The sequence below is a fragment of the Diceros bicornis genome, chromosome 36 (assembly GCF_020826845.1).
Source record: "Diceros bicornis minor isolate mBicDic1 chromosome 36, mDicBic1.mat.cur, whole genome shotgun sequence".
NCBI lineage: Eukaryota > Metazoa > Chordata > Mammalia > Perissodactyla > Rhinocerotidae > Diceros > Diceros bicornis.
The window spans coordinates 17,015,893-17,033,735 of NC_080775.1; the positions used below are offsets into that span (position 1 = coordinate 17,015,893).

Consider the following 17,843-nt stretch of genomic DNA (forward strand, 5'->3'; position numbering starts at 1 on the left):
GGGTCAGCGATTCTTGAAAAGATCAAAAATGATGGCTTAAGGGAACTTGACCTACTGTTGCAAAATAAAAGGGATTGGAGGCATAAACAGGCATGTGAACAATGAACCAATCTCAAAGGACATCAAGTTTTACACCAAGGTTTATAAATAAAGAGATGAGAGAAACAATTGGTGCTATGGGCTGAATTGTCTTCCCTTCAAAAATTCATGTTGAAGTCCTAACTCCCAGTACCTCAGAATGAGACTGTATTGGAAATAGGGTCCTTACAGAGGTGATTTAGTTAAAATAAGGTTATTAGGGTGGGCCCTCATCCAATATGACTAGGGTCCTTATAGAAAGAGGAAACTTGTGTGCACAAAAGTAGGACAACCATGAAGACACAGAGAGAAGGCAGCCATCTACAAACCAAGGAGAGAGGTTTGGAACAGATCCTTCCCTTAACGGCCCTCAGAAGGAACCAACTTTACTGACAGCACAATCTGGAACTTCTAGGCTCCACAACTATGAGAAAATTAATTTCCACTGTTTAAGCCACCCACTCTGTGGTACTTTACGGCAGCCCTTACAAACTTATGTAGTTGGTCTTAGCTATAACAGTGGGTTAAGAGACAATTCAAAAAGTAATAAAGACTGAGAGATTATTCTGGGGGTTAAAAATGTGGTAATATCAAGAATGAAAGTGGAAATGGTCTTAATGAACAATTTGGAAGTAATAGGGAAGATGATATGCATGACAATGCTTCCATGTCTGTTACGGCACCCAGCCAGTGAGTGCAAGGTTGAGGGGATAAACTGAGTAAAAATAACTTCCTGAGGCTACGTAAATGAGCAAGAAAGAGGCAGAAAAATTACACCCGCCTACACCATATTACACCTGCCCACACCAAAGATTACCAAAAATTAATCTGGACTTCTGCTTCGAGCCATGATGAAGTAACTGGACAAAATGGATAACTGCTTTCAGATACTGGGCAAGACAGCCCCAGACTATGATCCCTGAGAGAAAGGAAATGAGAAGAACCCCATGATTACCCTAATTTTCTCCTGGAAGCACTTCCAGATAGTCACGCAGGAAGTGGGAGATCAAACCAGGGTGGTTTTGTAGAGAGATCAGAGTTTGAGACTACTGATGTAGTGGGAATCTGTGGGGCAGGGTAGTAGGAAGAAAGGAACTATAAAGGAAAAGAGCCTCAGAAATCTGCAGAGGGTTCCCTTGAGTCTTTGGCTGAATAATAACTGCAGTGTCCAGGGCAAGACTCCTCAAGGCTAGGAAAGAAAAATAAAACAAAAACAAACAGGGAAAGAACCACAGAGGAGATGTAAGCCAAACAATTACTGGAGTTTGCACAGGGCTAGGAAACATTCACTTTCTGATCAGCCAGAGAGTAGAGACCTCACTGAACACCCTGCTCATTAGATACAGATCCCAGAAGTCTTAGGACCAGGGCTGATCTAGCCCAGGCATAAAAGCTAGTCCAGACCAACCCTGGTCAAGGTTAAAAACAAGCCTTGAAAGAATCAAGCTGGTGACAAACAAATTAATTGCTTCCCAACAGCCTACAAAGAGAGATGATAACACCCACACATTCAAAAATATACTATTCAGAATGTCTACTATATAGTAAAAAAAACAATAGTAGACATGTAGAGAAATAGAAAAAAGGAATCTATCAACAACAGAAAAATCAGCCAACAGAAACAGATTCAGAAATTGCATTAGCAGACAAAAATGTTAAAACAGCTATTTAAAATGTGTGCAAAAATTTAAGGGAAAACATGAACATAATAAGGGAATAAACAGGAACTATTAATAGAGCAATGGAATTATAAAGAGAACTATATGGATATACTTGAACTGAAAAATACATGATTGGAGATGAAAATTTCACTCAAGAGGCTTATCAGATTAGACACTGCAGGAAAAAAATCAGTTAACTTGAAGACAAAGCAAAAGAACTATCCAACTGAAGCACAAAGCAGGAGGTAAAGGTTGAAAAGAAACAAAACAAGATAAAACAAAAAGTCCCGTGCAGATGACTTGTGGAAGACACCGAGCAATCTAACATAAGTGTAATCTGACTTCCAGGAGAGGAGGGAGACGAGGGCTAGCTAGCAAAATAAGTAAATAAATAAATATAGAAATAATGGCTGAAAACATCAAATTTGATGAATATTATAAACCCATATATCAAAGAAGTTCCATAAAACCCTCAAGGAGAAGAAACAAAGGAAACCACAGAAAGGCACATATGAAACTGCTGAAAACCAATGACGAAGAGAAAATTTTAAAAGCAGTCATAGAAAAATAGACACATTACATACAAAGAACAATAGTAAGAATTACACCAGAACAACGCAAACCAGAAGACAATAGAACACTACTTTTGAAGTGTTGAAAGGAAAGAAACCACAACTGTTAACCTAAAATTTGAAATCTAGGAAAAAAAAAATCCTTCAAAATGAAGACAAAATAAAGATATTTCAGATGAAGAAAAGCTGACAGAATTTGTGGCCACAAAGAACTATACTACCAGAAATTTAAAAGGAAATTCTTCAGGATGAAGGTAAATGATACCAGATGGAAGCTCGTATCTACTTCAAGGAATGAAGAGCACCAGAAAAGGGAAATATGTCAGTAAACATTAAATATTTTTTTCTCCTTTATTAATTTAAAAGATAGCCAATTTAAGAAAAAACTATAACAATATTACTGGAAATTACATCATATCAACCAATTTGACCTGACATTTACAGAACACTGTACATAATCTCAGAGGTACATAATCTTTCCCAGTGCACATGGAAAATTCATCAACATAGACAGTGCACATGGAGAATTCAACAGCCTGGGCCAGAAAACAAGTCAATAAATTTCAAAAAGATGAGAATCATATAGATTATGATTTATGATAATGTAATTAAATTAGAAATCAATAACAAAACGATTATAAAATATTCAGATATTTGAAAACAAAACATTTCTAAACAACCCACATGCCAAAGAAGAAATTACAAGGGAAACAGGAAAATATTTTGAACTGAATGATAGTGAAAACAAAAAATTGTGGGATGTAGCTAAAACAATGATTAGAAAGAAATTTATTTCGCTAAATGCTATATTAGAAAAGAAGAAAGACTGAAAATCAATGATCTGCACTTTCCCCTAAAGAAGCTAGAAAAAGCCAAGCAAATTGAACTCAAAATCAGGAGAAGAAAAAGAAATCAATGAAATACAAAACAAAGAATAAAGGAACTCAATGAAACAACACTGGTTTTTCAAAAAGAATAATAAAAATTGATAAAATCTAGCTAGACCAATCAAAGTGGAAAAAAGAGGAGAAACATAAATTACTAGTTATCACAAATAAAAATGAGGACATCATTATAGATGCTACAGACCAACTTCGAAGAAATATACAAAATCTCTGAGATATGCAAATTACCAACTAACACTAAAAAATAGAAAATCTGAGGGTCAGCCCGGTGGTGCAAGCAGTTAAGTGCGTGCTCCGCTGTGGCGGCCCAGGGTTCGCGGGTTCGGATCCCGGGCGTGCACTGACACACCGCTTGGCAAGCCATGCTGTGGCAGTGTCCCATATAAAGTGGAGGAAGATGGGCACGGATGTTAGCCCAGGGCCAGTCTTCCTCGGCAAAACAAGAGGAGGATTGGCAGATGTTAGCACAGGGCTGATCTCCTCACACACACAAAAAATAATAAAAAACATAAATAAATTTAAAAAAATAGAAAAGCTGAAGAGCCTTATATCCATGAAAAAACTGAATCCACAACTTAAAACTCTTCCACAAAGGAAACTCAAGACCCATATGGCTTCACTAATGAATTCTTTCAAATCTTTAAAGAAGAATAAGTATCAATTTTACACATTTTATGAGACCAGGATATGCCTGATACAAAAACCATACAAAGATGCTGTAAGACAAGAAAAAAACTACAGACCAATATCCTTCATGAACTGAACAAAGTGGAAAAATTTTAAACAAAATATTAGCAAATCAAATCCAGAAATATATAAAAAGGAAAAAAACAAAACCACATGACCATCTCAATAGATGCAGAAAAAGCATTTAACAAAATCCTACACTCTTTCATGATAAAATCACTCTCCAAACAAGGAATAGAATGGTACTTCCTAAACTTGGCAAAGGTCATCTACAAATAACTCACAGAAAACAAACTTAATGGGGAAAGACGGGATGCTTTCCCCCTAAGATCAGGAATGAGATAAGGATGTCTGCTCTTGCCACTCGTATTCAACATCTGGGGTCCTATAGCTCAACAGCGTACATTAGAGATTCCAAGTGATATAATCCAATTTGTGATTTTATAAAACCACCTTGACCGTGTGAAGACTGGACTGGAACGATCCAGGCAGGAAGCAAGGAAAACAGTTGAGGAGGTTCTTACAGCACCCAGGCGAGAGAGGAGGGCGGCGTCCTCTCCTGTCTCAAGGATGGAGGCTCAAGTTTAACACTGGAGCTGACATTCTAGCAGGTATGAGTCGTAATTTCCATTTTGTCATTTTCATCTCTTTGTTTAGCTGTTTCTTTCAAAGATTCCCCACATGAGGGAAGAGATTATGTCTATTTCCTTTACCACTATTCCCCAAACCCAACAGATTACAGGAAAACACCACACACAGGGCCAGAGGTCAGAATCTGACATGATAACGTAGATAGGGGCTGTCCAAGAGAAGGGCCGTTCTTTTTAAAACAGCAAATGTAAAAGGCAACAGAGAGAGTACTGACGCCTATGAACATCAGCAAACGTGTGTTGAGAATGAGCACGGGCTTGTCCACTAATATCAGAATGCAGGCTACTGCCTAAAACTTTATGGAAGCACAAATGGCACCAACAGATGCTTTCGTGCAGTAGGTAGTCAACTTAAGGAATTAATACTCAGTTGAAAACATAAACAACTCTGGAAAGATCTAAATAAACATAGATATGAAAGGTTGATCCATGATGAGTTATGATAAGGCATGTTTTTGGGTCTATCACTAAATTTCTGGTGTGGACAACATGAAGGACATCATCCTTCACCCCTTCCCAGCCCCAGCCCCCCAAAGAACCCCATACTCACACATGCAGCACCATTCGGGTCTGATTCAGTAGAACATGGTTTGTTTTTTTATATAAGAATAATAATATGTGTAAGGGGTTCTTTGAGGGAGTGCTACATAAACGTAAGATATTATATATGTATTCAGGTGATAGGAACTATATTTACAGATATGCCTCTGCAATAAAAAAAAAATTAAATCCGGAATCTCACTACTGCTGGTATTTCTCCCAGGGCAAGAATACATTTAGTGTCCTATTAAATCAAAGGATGGTCCACTGCAAACAGCAGCATGCTTTCCCAGCCGGCGTTAACACAGATTGATGCACACGTTCAATCACAGTGAACCAGACATTGGGCTTCCTGAAATTTATAATACAGAATGGAAACATTTTATGTGTTGCAACTTCCTACCCCCTTTAAAGCAATAACTCACCAGGCAGAAATATAATTCACTTAGCATTTTTAAAATCCACACTTAAAGCATTTTCCGGGGCTCAAGATTCACTGAAATGGAATATATAAAATGGAACTTGTTAAAAAATATCATGTAGGAGACCTGACGGGAGTCGTTTTTGATTATCAACTAAGACCACGGGAATCAAAGAATAGGACACATTATTTTTTGTCAAGTATGGCAAAAGGAATATTAACACAGAAATAAAATGTAAGAGCATGTGATATAATTCACGTCAAAATTCAAAGTTTGGTAAAGATTTTCTATCCCTCGCATTTTCTTTATTTTTCAAGAATAGAATAAGGCATATGTTTAGAATCACTGCAATATGTCATCTAATGATAAATGATGCCTTTTTATTGGCTCAGTGTTGATACATTTATGGATATACTATTGGGAGGAATACTTATTTTTGAAGTCAAAAGATATGAACTAAAAATTTGACTCTGTCAATAACAAGCCACGTCAATAATGTAGCTTTGGGTGAGTCACCATCTCCCTACATACCTTCGTTTTGCCATCTTTCAACAGTGGCCAAAGAGCTCTCCTTGCCTACATTATAGAACTGAGATAAAGCCTATGAAATTATTTTGTGTAGAAACTGAGGTATTTATGTAATTCTATCTAGCTTAAAACTTCAAAAATGTTCACGATAAATTGATAAATTCAATTTTGCACAAGTGGCACAGTTTATAACTCCATGCAGAAAGTACCTGCCACTTACTGCTCTATTAAGCTAACATATCATGGCATTTGACAACCATTTCACAGGCTAACAATTGTGTCTTCTGGGGTATGTATCTTCATTGGTATCTAATCCACAGAGCCTTTTTTTCATAAAAAATGCTATTTCTTATATAGACTAACATATTTTACTTTGTCCTAGAAAAGGCATAAAACAGAAGCAGCAAACGGTCCTACCCTTGGTTAACCTGGTGTAGTCAGCACAGATTGTGGCCTGAGTTCTACGTGCCAGCTCCTAGTCTAACTGGCCATGTGATCTCAGCAGGTTACTCAACCTCTCAGAGCCTTATGTTCCCCACCCACAAAATGGGGACAAAGCTCCATCGTCCCATGGCTATCGTAAGATTTAAATGAGAAGATATGTATAAAATGCCTAATGGGACAGTTTATGCGGTCAAGAAATATTAGCCCTCTCCTCTTGCATCCTTTTGGCTTCTTTGGATCAACACAGAAAAACTAAAATAATAAAAACAAAATAGTAACATATTTAACCCATAAAGGATGTTAAACACAACAAGCAGGGGCTCCAGAACCTCCTGCCTCTCTTCTCCTCCTTCTCCCTGGCTCCTCTCAGGACATCTGCATCCACTTCTCCCTGCTGATCAAGACTCCTCAATCACACCCAGGCCTTGATGGCAACTTTCTCTGAGGGCTTCCAGCAGGAGCGTCTCAGAGCCAGAATCAGTTCCTTTGTCTAAAGGGTAGAGACAGAGATAAGAGTATGACTGAAAATAATGATAAGAGGAGTGACAGCAGGAACAGTTGTTATGGAGCCAAAATGCACTGAATGCTTCCTGTGCGTGGTCACTGGACTCCTGCACGCGGCCTGTGTTTTCCACATTGGGAGACTCGGTCCAGGAGCAAAATCAGTGTTTGCAAACTCAAGTATATACAGGGGCCAGTGAAAGGAATGTAGTAAGAGGAGGAAAAGAAACAATAATGCAAGTGAGGGAACTGGACCAACAGCACTTCCAAAAAGTCTCAAATTCTGGGCATTTTCTACAAGTGAGTTTGAAACGAGACTATCTTTCTTGTATAATTTTAATTTTGTACACCACTATCCAGACCACATCGCCGGCAGCATTCCAAACTAAATTTTATAAATCTTACAACTGCCCAGTGAGTAACAGGATAATTACATTGTGCTATATTTTTGTATATTAAAAATTCATTTTAAAAGGAAAACAAAATATACAAAACATCGTATAATTCTGTTACGTAATTTCTTCATTTTCGTTTTATCAGGAATCTAAGTAGCTCAGGTGAGGATCCTGGCGATCTAGAAATTGTACCCCAGTTGGAAAAAGGCCAACTGCGACTTAGTTACAGCCAGTGATTAACACGTGGGTAAGTGATTCACTCAAGGTCACTCATCCTGTGATGCTTGGAGATGGGACTGCGCCCCAGGCAAGCTGACACCACATATCACACTCTCAACTATGCTGTCCCATGTCTCCACTTCATTCACAAGTCTAAGATGGGCAAATCAACAAAACCAAGGAGAAGACAAGTAGAAAAGATGGCAAATTCAGTAGTACCACTTCTCAGCCTAGACAGATCATGACCCATCTCCACCTTTCACAAGTAAAGGATTTTGGCAGAGAAAACCAATTCTGATAACAACAGACAGTGGCCTGGGGTTAGGGCAGGTAGAATTCTCTCCATTCTCCAGAATGGAGAATCTAGACTAAAAAAAATTTTTTTAACTTCTTCTTATGCCCTTGGTGTCCGATTATTCTGGAGATGGTTAACAATTGCCATTACACCTTTTCTTAAGAAAAGAGTTAAAAGACTGCACAGGATAGCTAAACTAGTTTGCCCAACTCCAGAAGAGTCAGATTTCACACTCTGGATCTTTAGTGGTTCTAATTTATAACAAAAATAAGAAAGATTTAGAAAGATGGACTTATATATTGTGCTGTACACATGAAACAAATTACTAATATGTAGAAAAGTGACAAAAGGATTACAGTGTATGCACACATCAGTAATATTAAAAAATGTGAACAATTAGTTTAGAACAGTGATTATCATGAGTTCTGCGAGGAGAAAAAATCATCAGTGAAATGAGCACTGTCACAAAAGGTAACAAGACTGACAAATTAAACAATTGGAAAACAAAGTTGCCTCTTGCAGAGAGGCAGTTTAATGTCAACATGGGATGAAAAAGTGAGCCTAATTTGGGACAAGTTCATAGTCATACAAAGGATGTCAAAAAGTAAACAAGTGAATGAATGAAGGAATAAATTAAGGAAGGAAGGAATGAAGCAACCAATGGTCCAAGAAAAAAGCTAACCACAGAGCTTTCTAGGTAGAAGAACCAGGTGACCTGCTCTCAGCCTCAATTATAAAACTCACAAAAGGGCACAGACATGGAAAATCATTAGTGAAATTAAAAGTGTATTATTAAAATTACGATGTGATTGAAAGTGAAACTCTTCTTGCCAGCGTCTCGTCCACCCTGTTTGCCATGAGAGCCCCTCCATCTGACCCTCACTCTCTCCTCCCCCTTTTCTTCCCGTGCATATCTCTGACACCTCCCATGCTTCTTCTCAGCTTTCACACAGGAGAGTAATTCAGTCTTTCTTTTAGCCACTTGATAAACCGAGCAATCACAGCGGGTAACAGAGACTTTAGCTTTTGGACCTTTTTGGTCATTCTCGCTCACCAGGTGGTCAGCGACTAACTGCTTCTCCCCTGTCAAAAGGTGGGACGTGGGGCAATCACTATGCTTAGACTGTTTTGGAAGAGCCCAATTCTCAGAAAACCAGTCTCTAAACAGTCAGAGTTTAATAGTATAATAGTCCACAGGGGTGTGTGTACATGTATACACACACCTGTGTACCTGTGTTCATTTACCTAATATTTACTGAGCAGTTGTACTTACTCCTGGCACGGGGCTAAATTCTTTAAATGGATTACTTTAATTCTCACAACAACACTCTGAGGTGGGGGCTATCATTACCCTCATTCCACATGAGGCACAGAAGGTAAAATAACATCCACGGTCAGAGAGCAAGGAATCGGGATAGTGAGACTGGAACCCAAGCCTAGTGATGAAGAGACAAACCTTTACAATCTACTGCACACATTACAACATGTTTTAAACCTCTGGATAAGATCATTGGGAATCAATTGACAGAGTGACAATAACACACGAGATGATAAACAAGACACTTACAATCTGGGACTTGATTGACCAAAGTGAGAATGCTGCATTGCCTTCTTGCCTGCCTCAGTAGAAAAAGGATTTTCTGTAGCTGCTCAACGCCCATAAAGAAAAGGATTAAGAGGTGTAATGAAGGATTTTAGGCTGGTATATCCACTCTTTCTGAATTCTGTTCATTCTGGAGAATACAATTGGACGGAAATTCTCAATTCATGACATCACTTACTCTCTGAATGGGATTAATATTTGTTTCCACCCTTCACAAGCATGCTAGAAAGAATACATAATGAAAATTGCTATTGATTACTGGCACATACAGTAGGACATAAGACCAGCTAGCTCCCTCCCATAGGCTGCTCAAATTGGTGTAGATAAGACTCTGACATCTAAAACACTTTGCTTTGTTGCATGCCTAGCTGACCAACGCAATTTCCTTCTCCAAAGGCAATTATCTGGCTGACAAATGCAGGAGAAGAGGTCCCACGACTGTCTCGAAGCCAAGAAACCAGAAATGATTCCATCAAGGGCAACTAACTGAACCCTGGAAAACTTAGGAAAGAGACCATACAAAAACATACATCTCACATCTCCAGCTCACAAGACTACAACTGTCTCACGTGTGAACGAGAAAATGCAAAAGCGGAAGAGAAGACGGCTCACAGAGCCACCAGCTCTGAAATCACCATGAGGGTGTTTACTCTGAGGCTTTATCTGTGCCGAGGATTGGTCAGGATATCTGCCTTTCCTTCCTCCCCTACCAGTGCAGACCCTTTCTCCACTCCGCTGATTAATTCTCCCACTAATTAAAAGTGGGTGAAACGTCAGTTAGTCACGTTGCTGCTTTCTGAAGTAGAACTGGCTGGCTGAAGACACTGGTCCAAAAGAGACTTTTGGATTCAGGTAGACTCAGGAGTACATTTCAATTGTGTCTATTTCACTCCTTTGCTGGCAGAGTTAGCAGCTGCCAGGAAAAAACGGTAGCCTCAATCCGCCTCGTAAGGGAACCCCTTTTTCCTATGAAGCAAAAGCACACCCATTGCCTAGCACTGGGGAGCTGTCGTGGGGCCAACCAGGGGTGCCACAGTCCCTGAGCTGGCCACAGATGCTTGCCTGGGAGGCAGCCCGACCCATAAAGGTCCTGGATCCTTATGGTTTCAGTCTTTAGGAACCAGTGCTTCGTGCCTTTACCTTCTATCCTCTACAGTCACGTCCAAGGGATCTCATCCAATCTGTGGCTTAAATTACATTTAAGCTGATAATGCCCAAAGTTATACACGCAGCCCAGACCATTCTTCTGAACTCCAGATTCTAATAGCCAGTTGCCTTCTTGAACAGACATCCAAAAGGCATCTGAAACCGAGGACACCCAAACTCAGCTCATGACTAGCTCCTCTCCTCCCACATCTCCCTAACCTACCCTTCCCACTATCTTCCCCATCCTTCTAGTTCCCCAGCTTCAAAACCTCACAGTCAATCTTCACTCTCTCCCCCCTCATCTAAATCATCACCAATTCCCATTAGTTCTGCCTTTGAAACAGACCCAGAATCTGACCATTAATATGATCTGCATGAACGCAGAAGGGCTGCATTCCTTCTGGAGGCTTCAGGAGAAATTCCACTCCCTTGCCTTTTTCAGCTGCTGGAGGTCGCCCATGTTCCTTGGCTCCTGGCCCCTTCCACACAGGACTCCAACCTATTGCTTCTGTCATCACATCTTCTACTACTGTCTCTCCTTTTCCTGCCTTCCTCCTCTAAGGCCTCTTATGATTACACTGGGCTCACTCTGGTAGTTCAGGATAATCTCCCCATCTCAAGATTCTAAATCACATCCGAAGAGTCCTTTTACCAGGCAAGGTAACATCTTCCTACGTTCCGGTGATAAGGATGTGAGTATCTCAAGGGGACCATTATTCAGCCTACCAAACCATCTCACTCAGAGTAAAAGCTAATGTCCTTACAATGCCCCACAAGGTCCCATGTGACCTAGTCCCACTTCCTATCTAAGCTCATCTCTTCCGACTCTCCCCCCACTCACTCTGTTCCAGCTACACCCGTCTTGCTGTTCCTCAACACACAAGCCCATCTCTGCACTTGCTGTTCCCTCTGCCAGGAAACCTCCCTCCCTTCTTTATGTATCTGCTTACATGACACCACCTTAAGAGTGAGGCTTTCTCTGATCACTCTGTATAATAGAGCAATAACATCCCCCCATGAGGATACTCTCCATGCTTAATTTTTTCCCAGAGCACTTAGCATCATCTTATATGCTTGCTATTTACCCATCCATCTGTCCATCTATCCATCCATCCACCCACCCACCCACCCATCCTCCCCCTCTAGAATGTCATAAGGGGTGTTTTGTCTCTTGGTTTATCCTCAGGAAATAAAACATGAAGCAGGGACCCAATAAACAGTTGCTGAATAAGTGAATTTTACTTTATTTCCTGGACACAAGACCTGGTGTAAAATAAGAACTTAATAAATGTCTGAATGAATGAATAAATGAATGGGTGAATAACAGACCCAACTCATATCTAATTTCCTATAGGTATATGGACTAACATCAAATCAAGTGCTTTCCTGTTTAGGAACCAGACATAATGGTTGAAGTAACTTATTCAGGGATGCACAACAAAAGGAAAGTAAGACAATTACATATTAAAACTCCCACCAAGGCCCTGACTTTTATTTTGTGTCATCCTTGCACGTTCTCAGATCTGACAAGTCAGAACTCATCTGGAGTCTCTTGCTTGGCTCAAATACTCTTACCAACAAGGTTTCAGGTTAACTCCGGATTTATTTTTAAAGGAAATTTCACAGAAATCTCAAAAGCATTTTACCTTGCGTATTCAGATTATGTAAAAAAATGAAAATATGGGGGAGAGATCGTTATCCACACTTTAACGTAATGCGCACCGGAAGCAGATCTGCAGCCAGCGGATGCAGCAGGGACAGACGTAACAAGCTTCAAGTCCACCAGTCCCCAGCAGTGCTCATCGACCGGCCAGGCAGCTCCAATGACCCCCTTAAGTATCGAGTACACAGACAAACAAAAGACATTCCTCCTGCGGCTGGATGTTTATCAGGGGAAAGAACCACAGGGACAATACAACTGGCCTGGAATGGAAAAGCAGAACAGCAATTGCTTTCAAAGAGGCCATCTCATCTGCTTTTTGCACAGGGTTATTCTAGCCCTGATGCTCCCACACCAGCACAGCCAGCCACGCAATTGGCCACATTGTATCCTCTTCCCCTGCCACCATTGTGGGGAGAGGAAGGATGGGTAGGTGTTGTGTTTTGTTCAAACATGGAAACCACTTTCTAGGAATCCTTTTAGTGGCACACAGATGGGAAGGAATACACTACAGTGGTTAGGAATATACTGGGCCTGGAGGACAGGCTGTCAGGGTTCAAATCTCGCCTCCACGGCTCACTGTGTCCCTACGGACAGGTCACCAACCCTCTCCTAGCCTCAGTTTTCTCTCCTTTAAAAAGTCGCCTTACTAGTCTTATGACAATTACAGAAGACAAAGCAGAAAAAGCACTTGAGCGTAGTGCCGTGGCACATGAGGCCTTAACACACGCTGGCTGTTATCATAATAGCTATTTATTACGTTACTAAGTATTATTCTTGACTTTTAAAAAAAAAATCACTGTTCAAAAATAAATAAAACATCTGTCTTCATCTTGAGTTTAGATTTGTAACAGAAACTCCTGGGGGTTTTTCATTTATTTCCAGCTAAGTGTTTGCCTGCAATTAGGGAAAATTCCCACCAGACAGATGTTGAAATTAAGCTTTTCTAGGTGTGGCTCACAAAAATAAAGCATTCCTTCTCAATTCTACTCAAATAAAAAAATATATAATTTGTTATTGGAGAGCTTAACAGGAATGTCAGACAAACACGACTACATGCAGTATTTAAATAGCATAAGCAATATGAGTAAGATTTCAAAATATTTACGTATGTATGGGTTTAACTAAGCATTTTTCTAACAAATTATCATGTGATAGAAATCACTGATTAATCTAATGCCCTGCAGTGCCTGATTGCTCGAAAAATGAAATGAAATAAAACAGCAACAAAATACACATTTTTTCTCATTTCTCCTAATCACACTAACCAAGGATGCACGCCAGAAGCACTGAGGGAGCTTGACCAACTACACTAGAATTAGTCTCACGCATGGAGATTTTGATCCAGCAGATTGGGAGGGAGCAGGTATTTGTATTCTGCAAAAGACCCAGGTATTAGTCATGCTAACAGCAATGGTTCACGATCACTATACACATCTTTCCTTTGACAACAAGTTTGCCTTAAAATTTTTTGCAGGGGCCAGCCCGGTGGCGTAGTGGTTAAATTCACGTGCTCCGCTTGGGTGGCCCGGGGTTCGCGGGTTTGGATCCCAGGCGCGGACCTACATCACTCATCAAGCCATGCTGTGGTGGTGACCCACATACAAAATAGAGGAAGACGGGCACAGACGTCAGCTCTGGGGGAATCTTCCTCAGCAAAAAGAGGAAGATTGGCAACAAGATGTTAGCTCAGGGCCAATCTTCCTCACCAAAAATACTAAAATAACTTTTGCAAAGATCTTTTCTTGACCCTGTAGCCTGCCTCTAAGGTGAGACTTGGTTACTTGTAACTCAGTGAAGAGAATGCAGAGACTTGCCCCAGCCCTTAAAATCAGCACAAATTCCTCTAGATTTTTTACACCAACAAAGGAGCTAAAGGAGATGGGAAAAGTGGGGGTGAAACTTTACATCTGTTCCATAAAATCAGGTGCATGCTTTTCCTTTAGACCAGCGCTGCCCAACAGAACTTCTTGCGCTGATGGAAATGTTCTCTATCTGCGTTCTCTCACAGGGCAGCCATGAGCCACATGTGGCTAGTGAGGACTTGGAATGTGGCTCATGGCTTCCATACCAGACAGCACAGCTCTGGACAAAAGTCAAACTCTGCCTGCTCATAGCCTTCCCAGCACCTTGCTAACACCTCCTTTCATTAACCCACTCAGCACATGTTCCTTGAGCGCCTCCTTCACGCCTACCACATGGTAGGCACTGGAGAGAGAGCAGGGACAAATGTAAACCCCTGCTCTCATGGACCTTACATCCTAATTGATAATAACTGGCCTCTTGAAAACCACCAGACACATTTGAGGTACTTTCTCAAAGAACTTCAGGTTAAATGTGTGTTTTAAAATTATGGTATTTTGGAGCAGAAATGCAAATAGTCCGAGTTTGGGAAACAATGCAGTTCAATGTATTGAAGAAATGAGAGGATTCTGAGAGTCTGCACGAGAAAAGAAAAGTGAACTCATGGAGCTCTTCCAGAAGGGCAGCATAACCTCGGTCACAGAATAACTAGTTTGGATGTTATTTCTGAGGGAGGTCATTAGCCCACCCTGGGCCAGCTGAATGACCAGGCAAAGTGGTAATATTCAGCCACTATGAGAGTAGGACTGAGAAATTCCCAGCTAGAACATATTTAACAGTTCCCACTGGAGATGGAATCAGGAGACAACCAACTTCACGGCTAGAAAAGGTATTTTTAAGCAGCTATAATGCATACTTTATTTGGTAAAAGTTTTCAAGGGATTAAAATAAAAAATTGAGAGATTAAAAAAAATAAGTGTGATGGTTTGATCAAAAAAAAAAAACACAAAAACCGGGGGCCTGCCCCGTGGCGTAGTGGTTAAGTTTGGTGTGTTCCGCTCCAGCAGCCCGGGTTCGTGAGTTCGGATCCCGGGCATGGACCTACACTACTCATCAGCCACGCTGTGTCGGCAACCCACGTATAGAGTAGAGGAAGACTGGTACAGATGTTAGCTCAGGGCTAATCTTTCACAGCAAAAAAGAAAAAAGAAAAAAAATCACCAGCTAGTAAAGGAGGGGCCTTAAATAAGACCATTACCACTAACCTCAGGCTCTTTTCACTACACCAGGGGGGCAGCTGAGCTGGGTCATCTTTCATCAGCAGTTTCTGAGACACTGGGTGCTGTAGCTGCTGAACACAGCACCAGGACAGGTCTAACCCATAACAGTGACCTCTGGCCAATGACAAATGTTACTTGAAATGATCAGAATTGGGTGCCTCAGTGGAGGGGACGTGCCAAGAAGAGAAGAGACGGTTGTTCAGCATTGCTGCATTTGGATCATCGTTATCAATTAAACCCAGAACTCAGACCATTCATCACCAACCTTACCTAGCTCTGGGGGCAGAACGGTCAGGCGGTTCCCCTGAATGTGGAGTTCCTTAAGCTGAGTAAGCTCCCCGATTTCCTTAGGCAGCGAGATCAGGTCGTTATCTCTAAGGCTGAGCTAAATATAAGAAAACAAGGAGTTGTCAAAACAATTTTCACACCAAGAGGCGCTCAACAGAATCTCTTGTCCTCTTTCATGCCCTCTTCTTACAAGGCTCAATCCTTCCAATTTATTTACAAGTGTCTGTGGATGAACAAGAAGCCATTTCAGGAGTAGTGGTTTATTCCTGCAAAACAAACCACACTCCTGCTCAAATTGACTTGATTCTACTCCTACAAGGGCTGCAGAAGTGAATTGATTTTCTCAGAATTTAGATAAATTACTTACTATCTGCAACTTTGTGAGCTTCCCAGTATCTGGCGGCAGGATTTCAAAATCGTTGTCACTTAGATAGAGTGCACGCAGGGTGGCTGCAAATTAAACAGCAATATATAAACAGGGTGGCACGGAACTCAACCATTGGAGGTCTGATCAATACAAGCGAGTCAGCTTTGATTAATAACCCTGGCTCGGTGAAAAGCTGGTGACATACCTAGGGCTCCCGATAATAAGAAGCAGGTCAAACTTAGATGTACTGGCTTATTGCGGGGCTGGTGTATTCAGGAAAACATCTATATCCAAGAGGACTGACACAATGAACAAGTGTGGGCACCAGCAGTCTCTGGCACGGAGTTGCCATGCGCTTTCGGAAAAGATAGCTACTTTTCTTCTATTACTTCAGGTTCACATTTATTGCTTGATTTGCATCCAAAGTAAAACAAAGAAAACCACTGTGTCATTTTATATCAATACTTGCTGTAAAAGGGCTCTTTCGTGTAAATGCGACCAGTTTAAAGATAAATAACTAAAAGACTTTCCGGTGATGGAGGCCACAATCGTAGTTCATTGTTTCCATAATCAGACTAATTATTATTACTTGTTTCCATAGCCTTAATGACAAAAATAAATGAAAACAGAGGGGCTAAAATGACGACATGGAGCTTAAAAAATAAACAAAACCTGAACTTAGGCAGAATATCAGTCATCAGAAATTTGTTAACAATATTGCACAACGATACCATGATCCCAATCTACCAAAGAGTAACACCCTAAAGCATCTTTTTACCTGCATTCAAAAAGCAGGAGTATAATCAGATGCATGTTTTGTTTGTTTACAGATATTTAACTGCATTCCAATGTCTGAAAACTCGACAGAAGTGTACGTTAACATACATAACAAAAACAATTGCTTACACGGCCCAAGAAAATATTTTAGAGTTGGTTTCACATGCTTGAGAAACTTTGAGAGAGAGAGTATACATACGGTAAAAAATGAAATGTTAGAGACTAGCTCAGAAAATTCAGAATTTCTTGATGCCATGTATGTCACTATTTGGAAAAGCAGAACTCTCATGGAAGGAAAGCAACTCTTTCCTAAATATTTCCTGAGTTCTCGGAAAATTCAGTTTTTCTTAATCGTTATGAGCATCTGCAGCAAGAAATTCACTTGCATATAAAGTGTGTTCATCTGTGCCTAACAATTTCTTAATTTTTTTTGTATATTAGACAAGAGAGACTATTATCAATAAGAGCACTTTTTAAAAGGCGTAGAACAAGAATCCTGGCTGGAAATACTTAAAATTCTGTGAGAGGTTTATTAAAGGCTATTTTTATAAACAATTGCTTGGAATATCCTTGGGTAAACAGCCTACAAAGAGTTAAAAACACAGCCAGTCCTGATGGCCTAGTAGTTAAAGTTTGGTGCTCTCCGCTTCGACAACCCAGGTTCGGTTCCCAGGCACAGAACCACACCATTCATGCGTCAGTTGCCATGCTGTGGTGGCAGCTCACACAGAAGAACTAAAAGGACCTACAACTAGAGTATACAACTAGGTACTAGGGCTTTGGGGAGGGGAAAAAAAAAAAGAGAGAGGAAGACTGGCAACAGATGTTAGCTCAGGGAGAATCTTTCCCAGCAAAAAAAAAAAAAAAAAAGTTAAATGCAACATGAGAGGACACGTTTTTGTTGTTTATTTTTTTTGCACATTCTTTAAAAAGGAAGTCAAGTTCCTTAGCTAAATATGAGACTTGATCTCATTTAGGTACATAATCTCTACCAGAAAGGTAATATGACATTACCAAGTCCA

The 17,843-nt window shown here is 40.5% G+C and overlaps 1 protein-coding gene across 2 annotated transcripts in view; it reads right to left on the reverse strand.

Moving 5' to 3' along the window:
* RSU1 (Ras suppressor protein 1) overlaps positions 1–17,843 on the reverse strand; it is a 174,584-nt gene that overhangs the window by 112,949 nt on the left and 43,792 nt on the right. For both annotated transcript variants that reach the window (XM_058532489.1, XM_058532488.1), the window contains 2 exons: positions 16,045–16,127; positions 15,660–15,774 (listed from right to left, as the gene is read on the reverse strand). In XM_058532489.1, the coding sequence (XP_058388472.1) occupies positions 15,660–15,774; positions 16,045–16,127 (198 nt within the window). The remainder of the gene's footprint in view (positions 1–15,659; positions 15,775–16,044; positions 16,128–17,843) is intronic.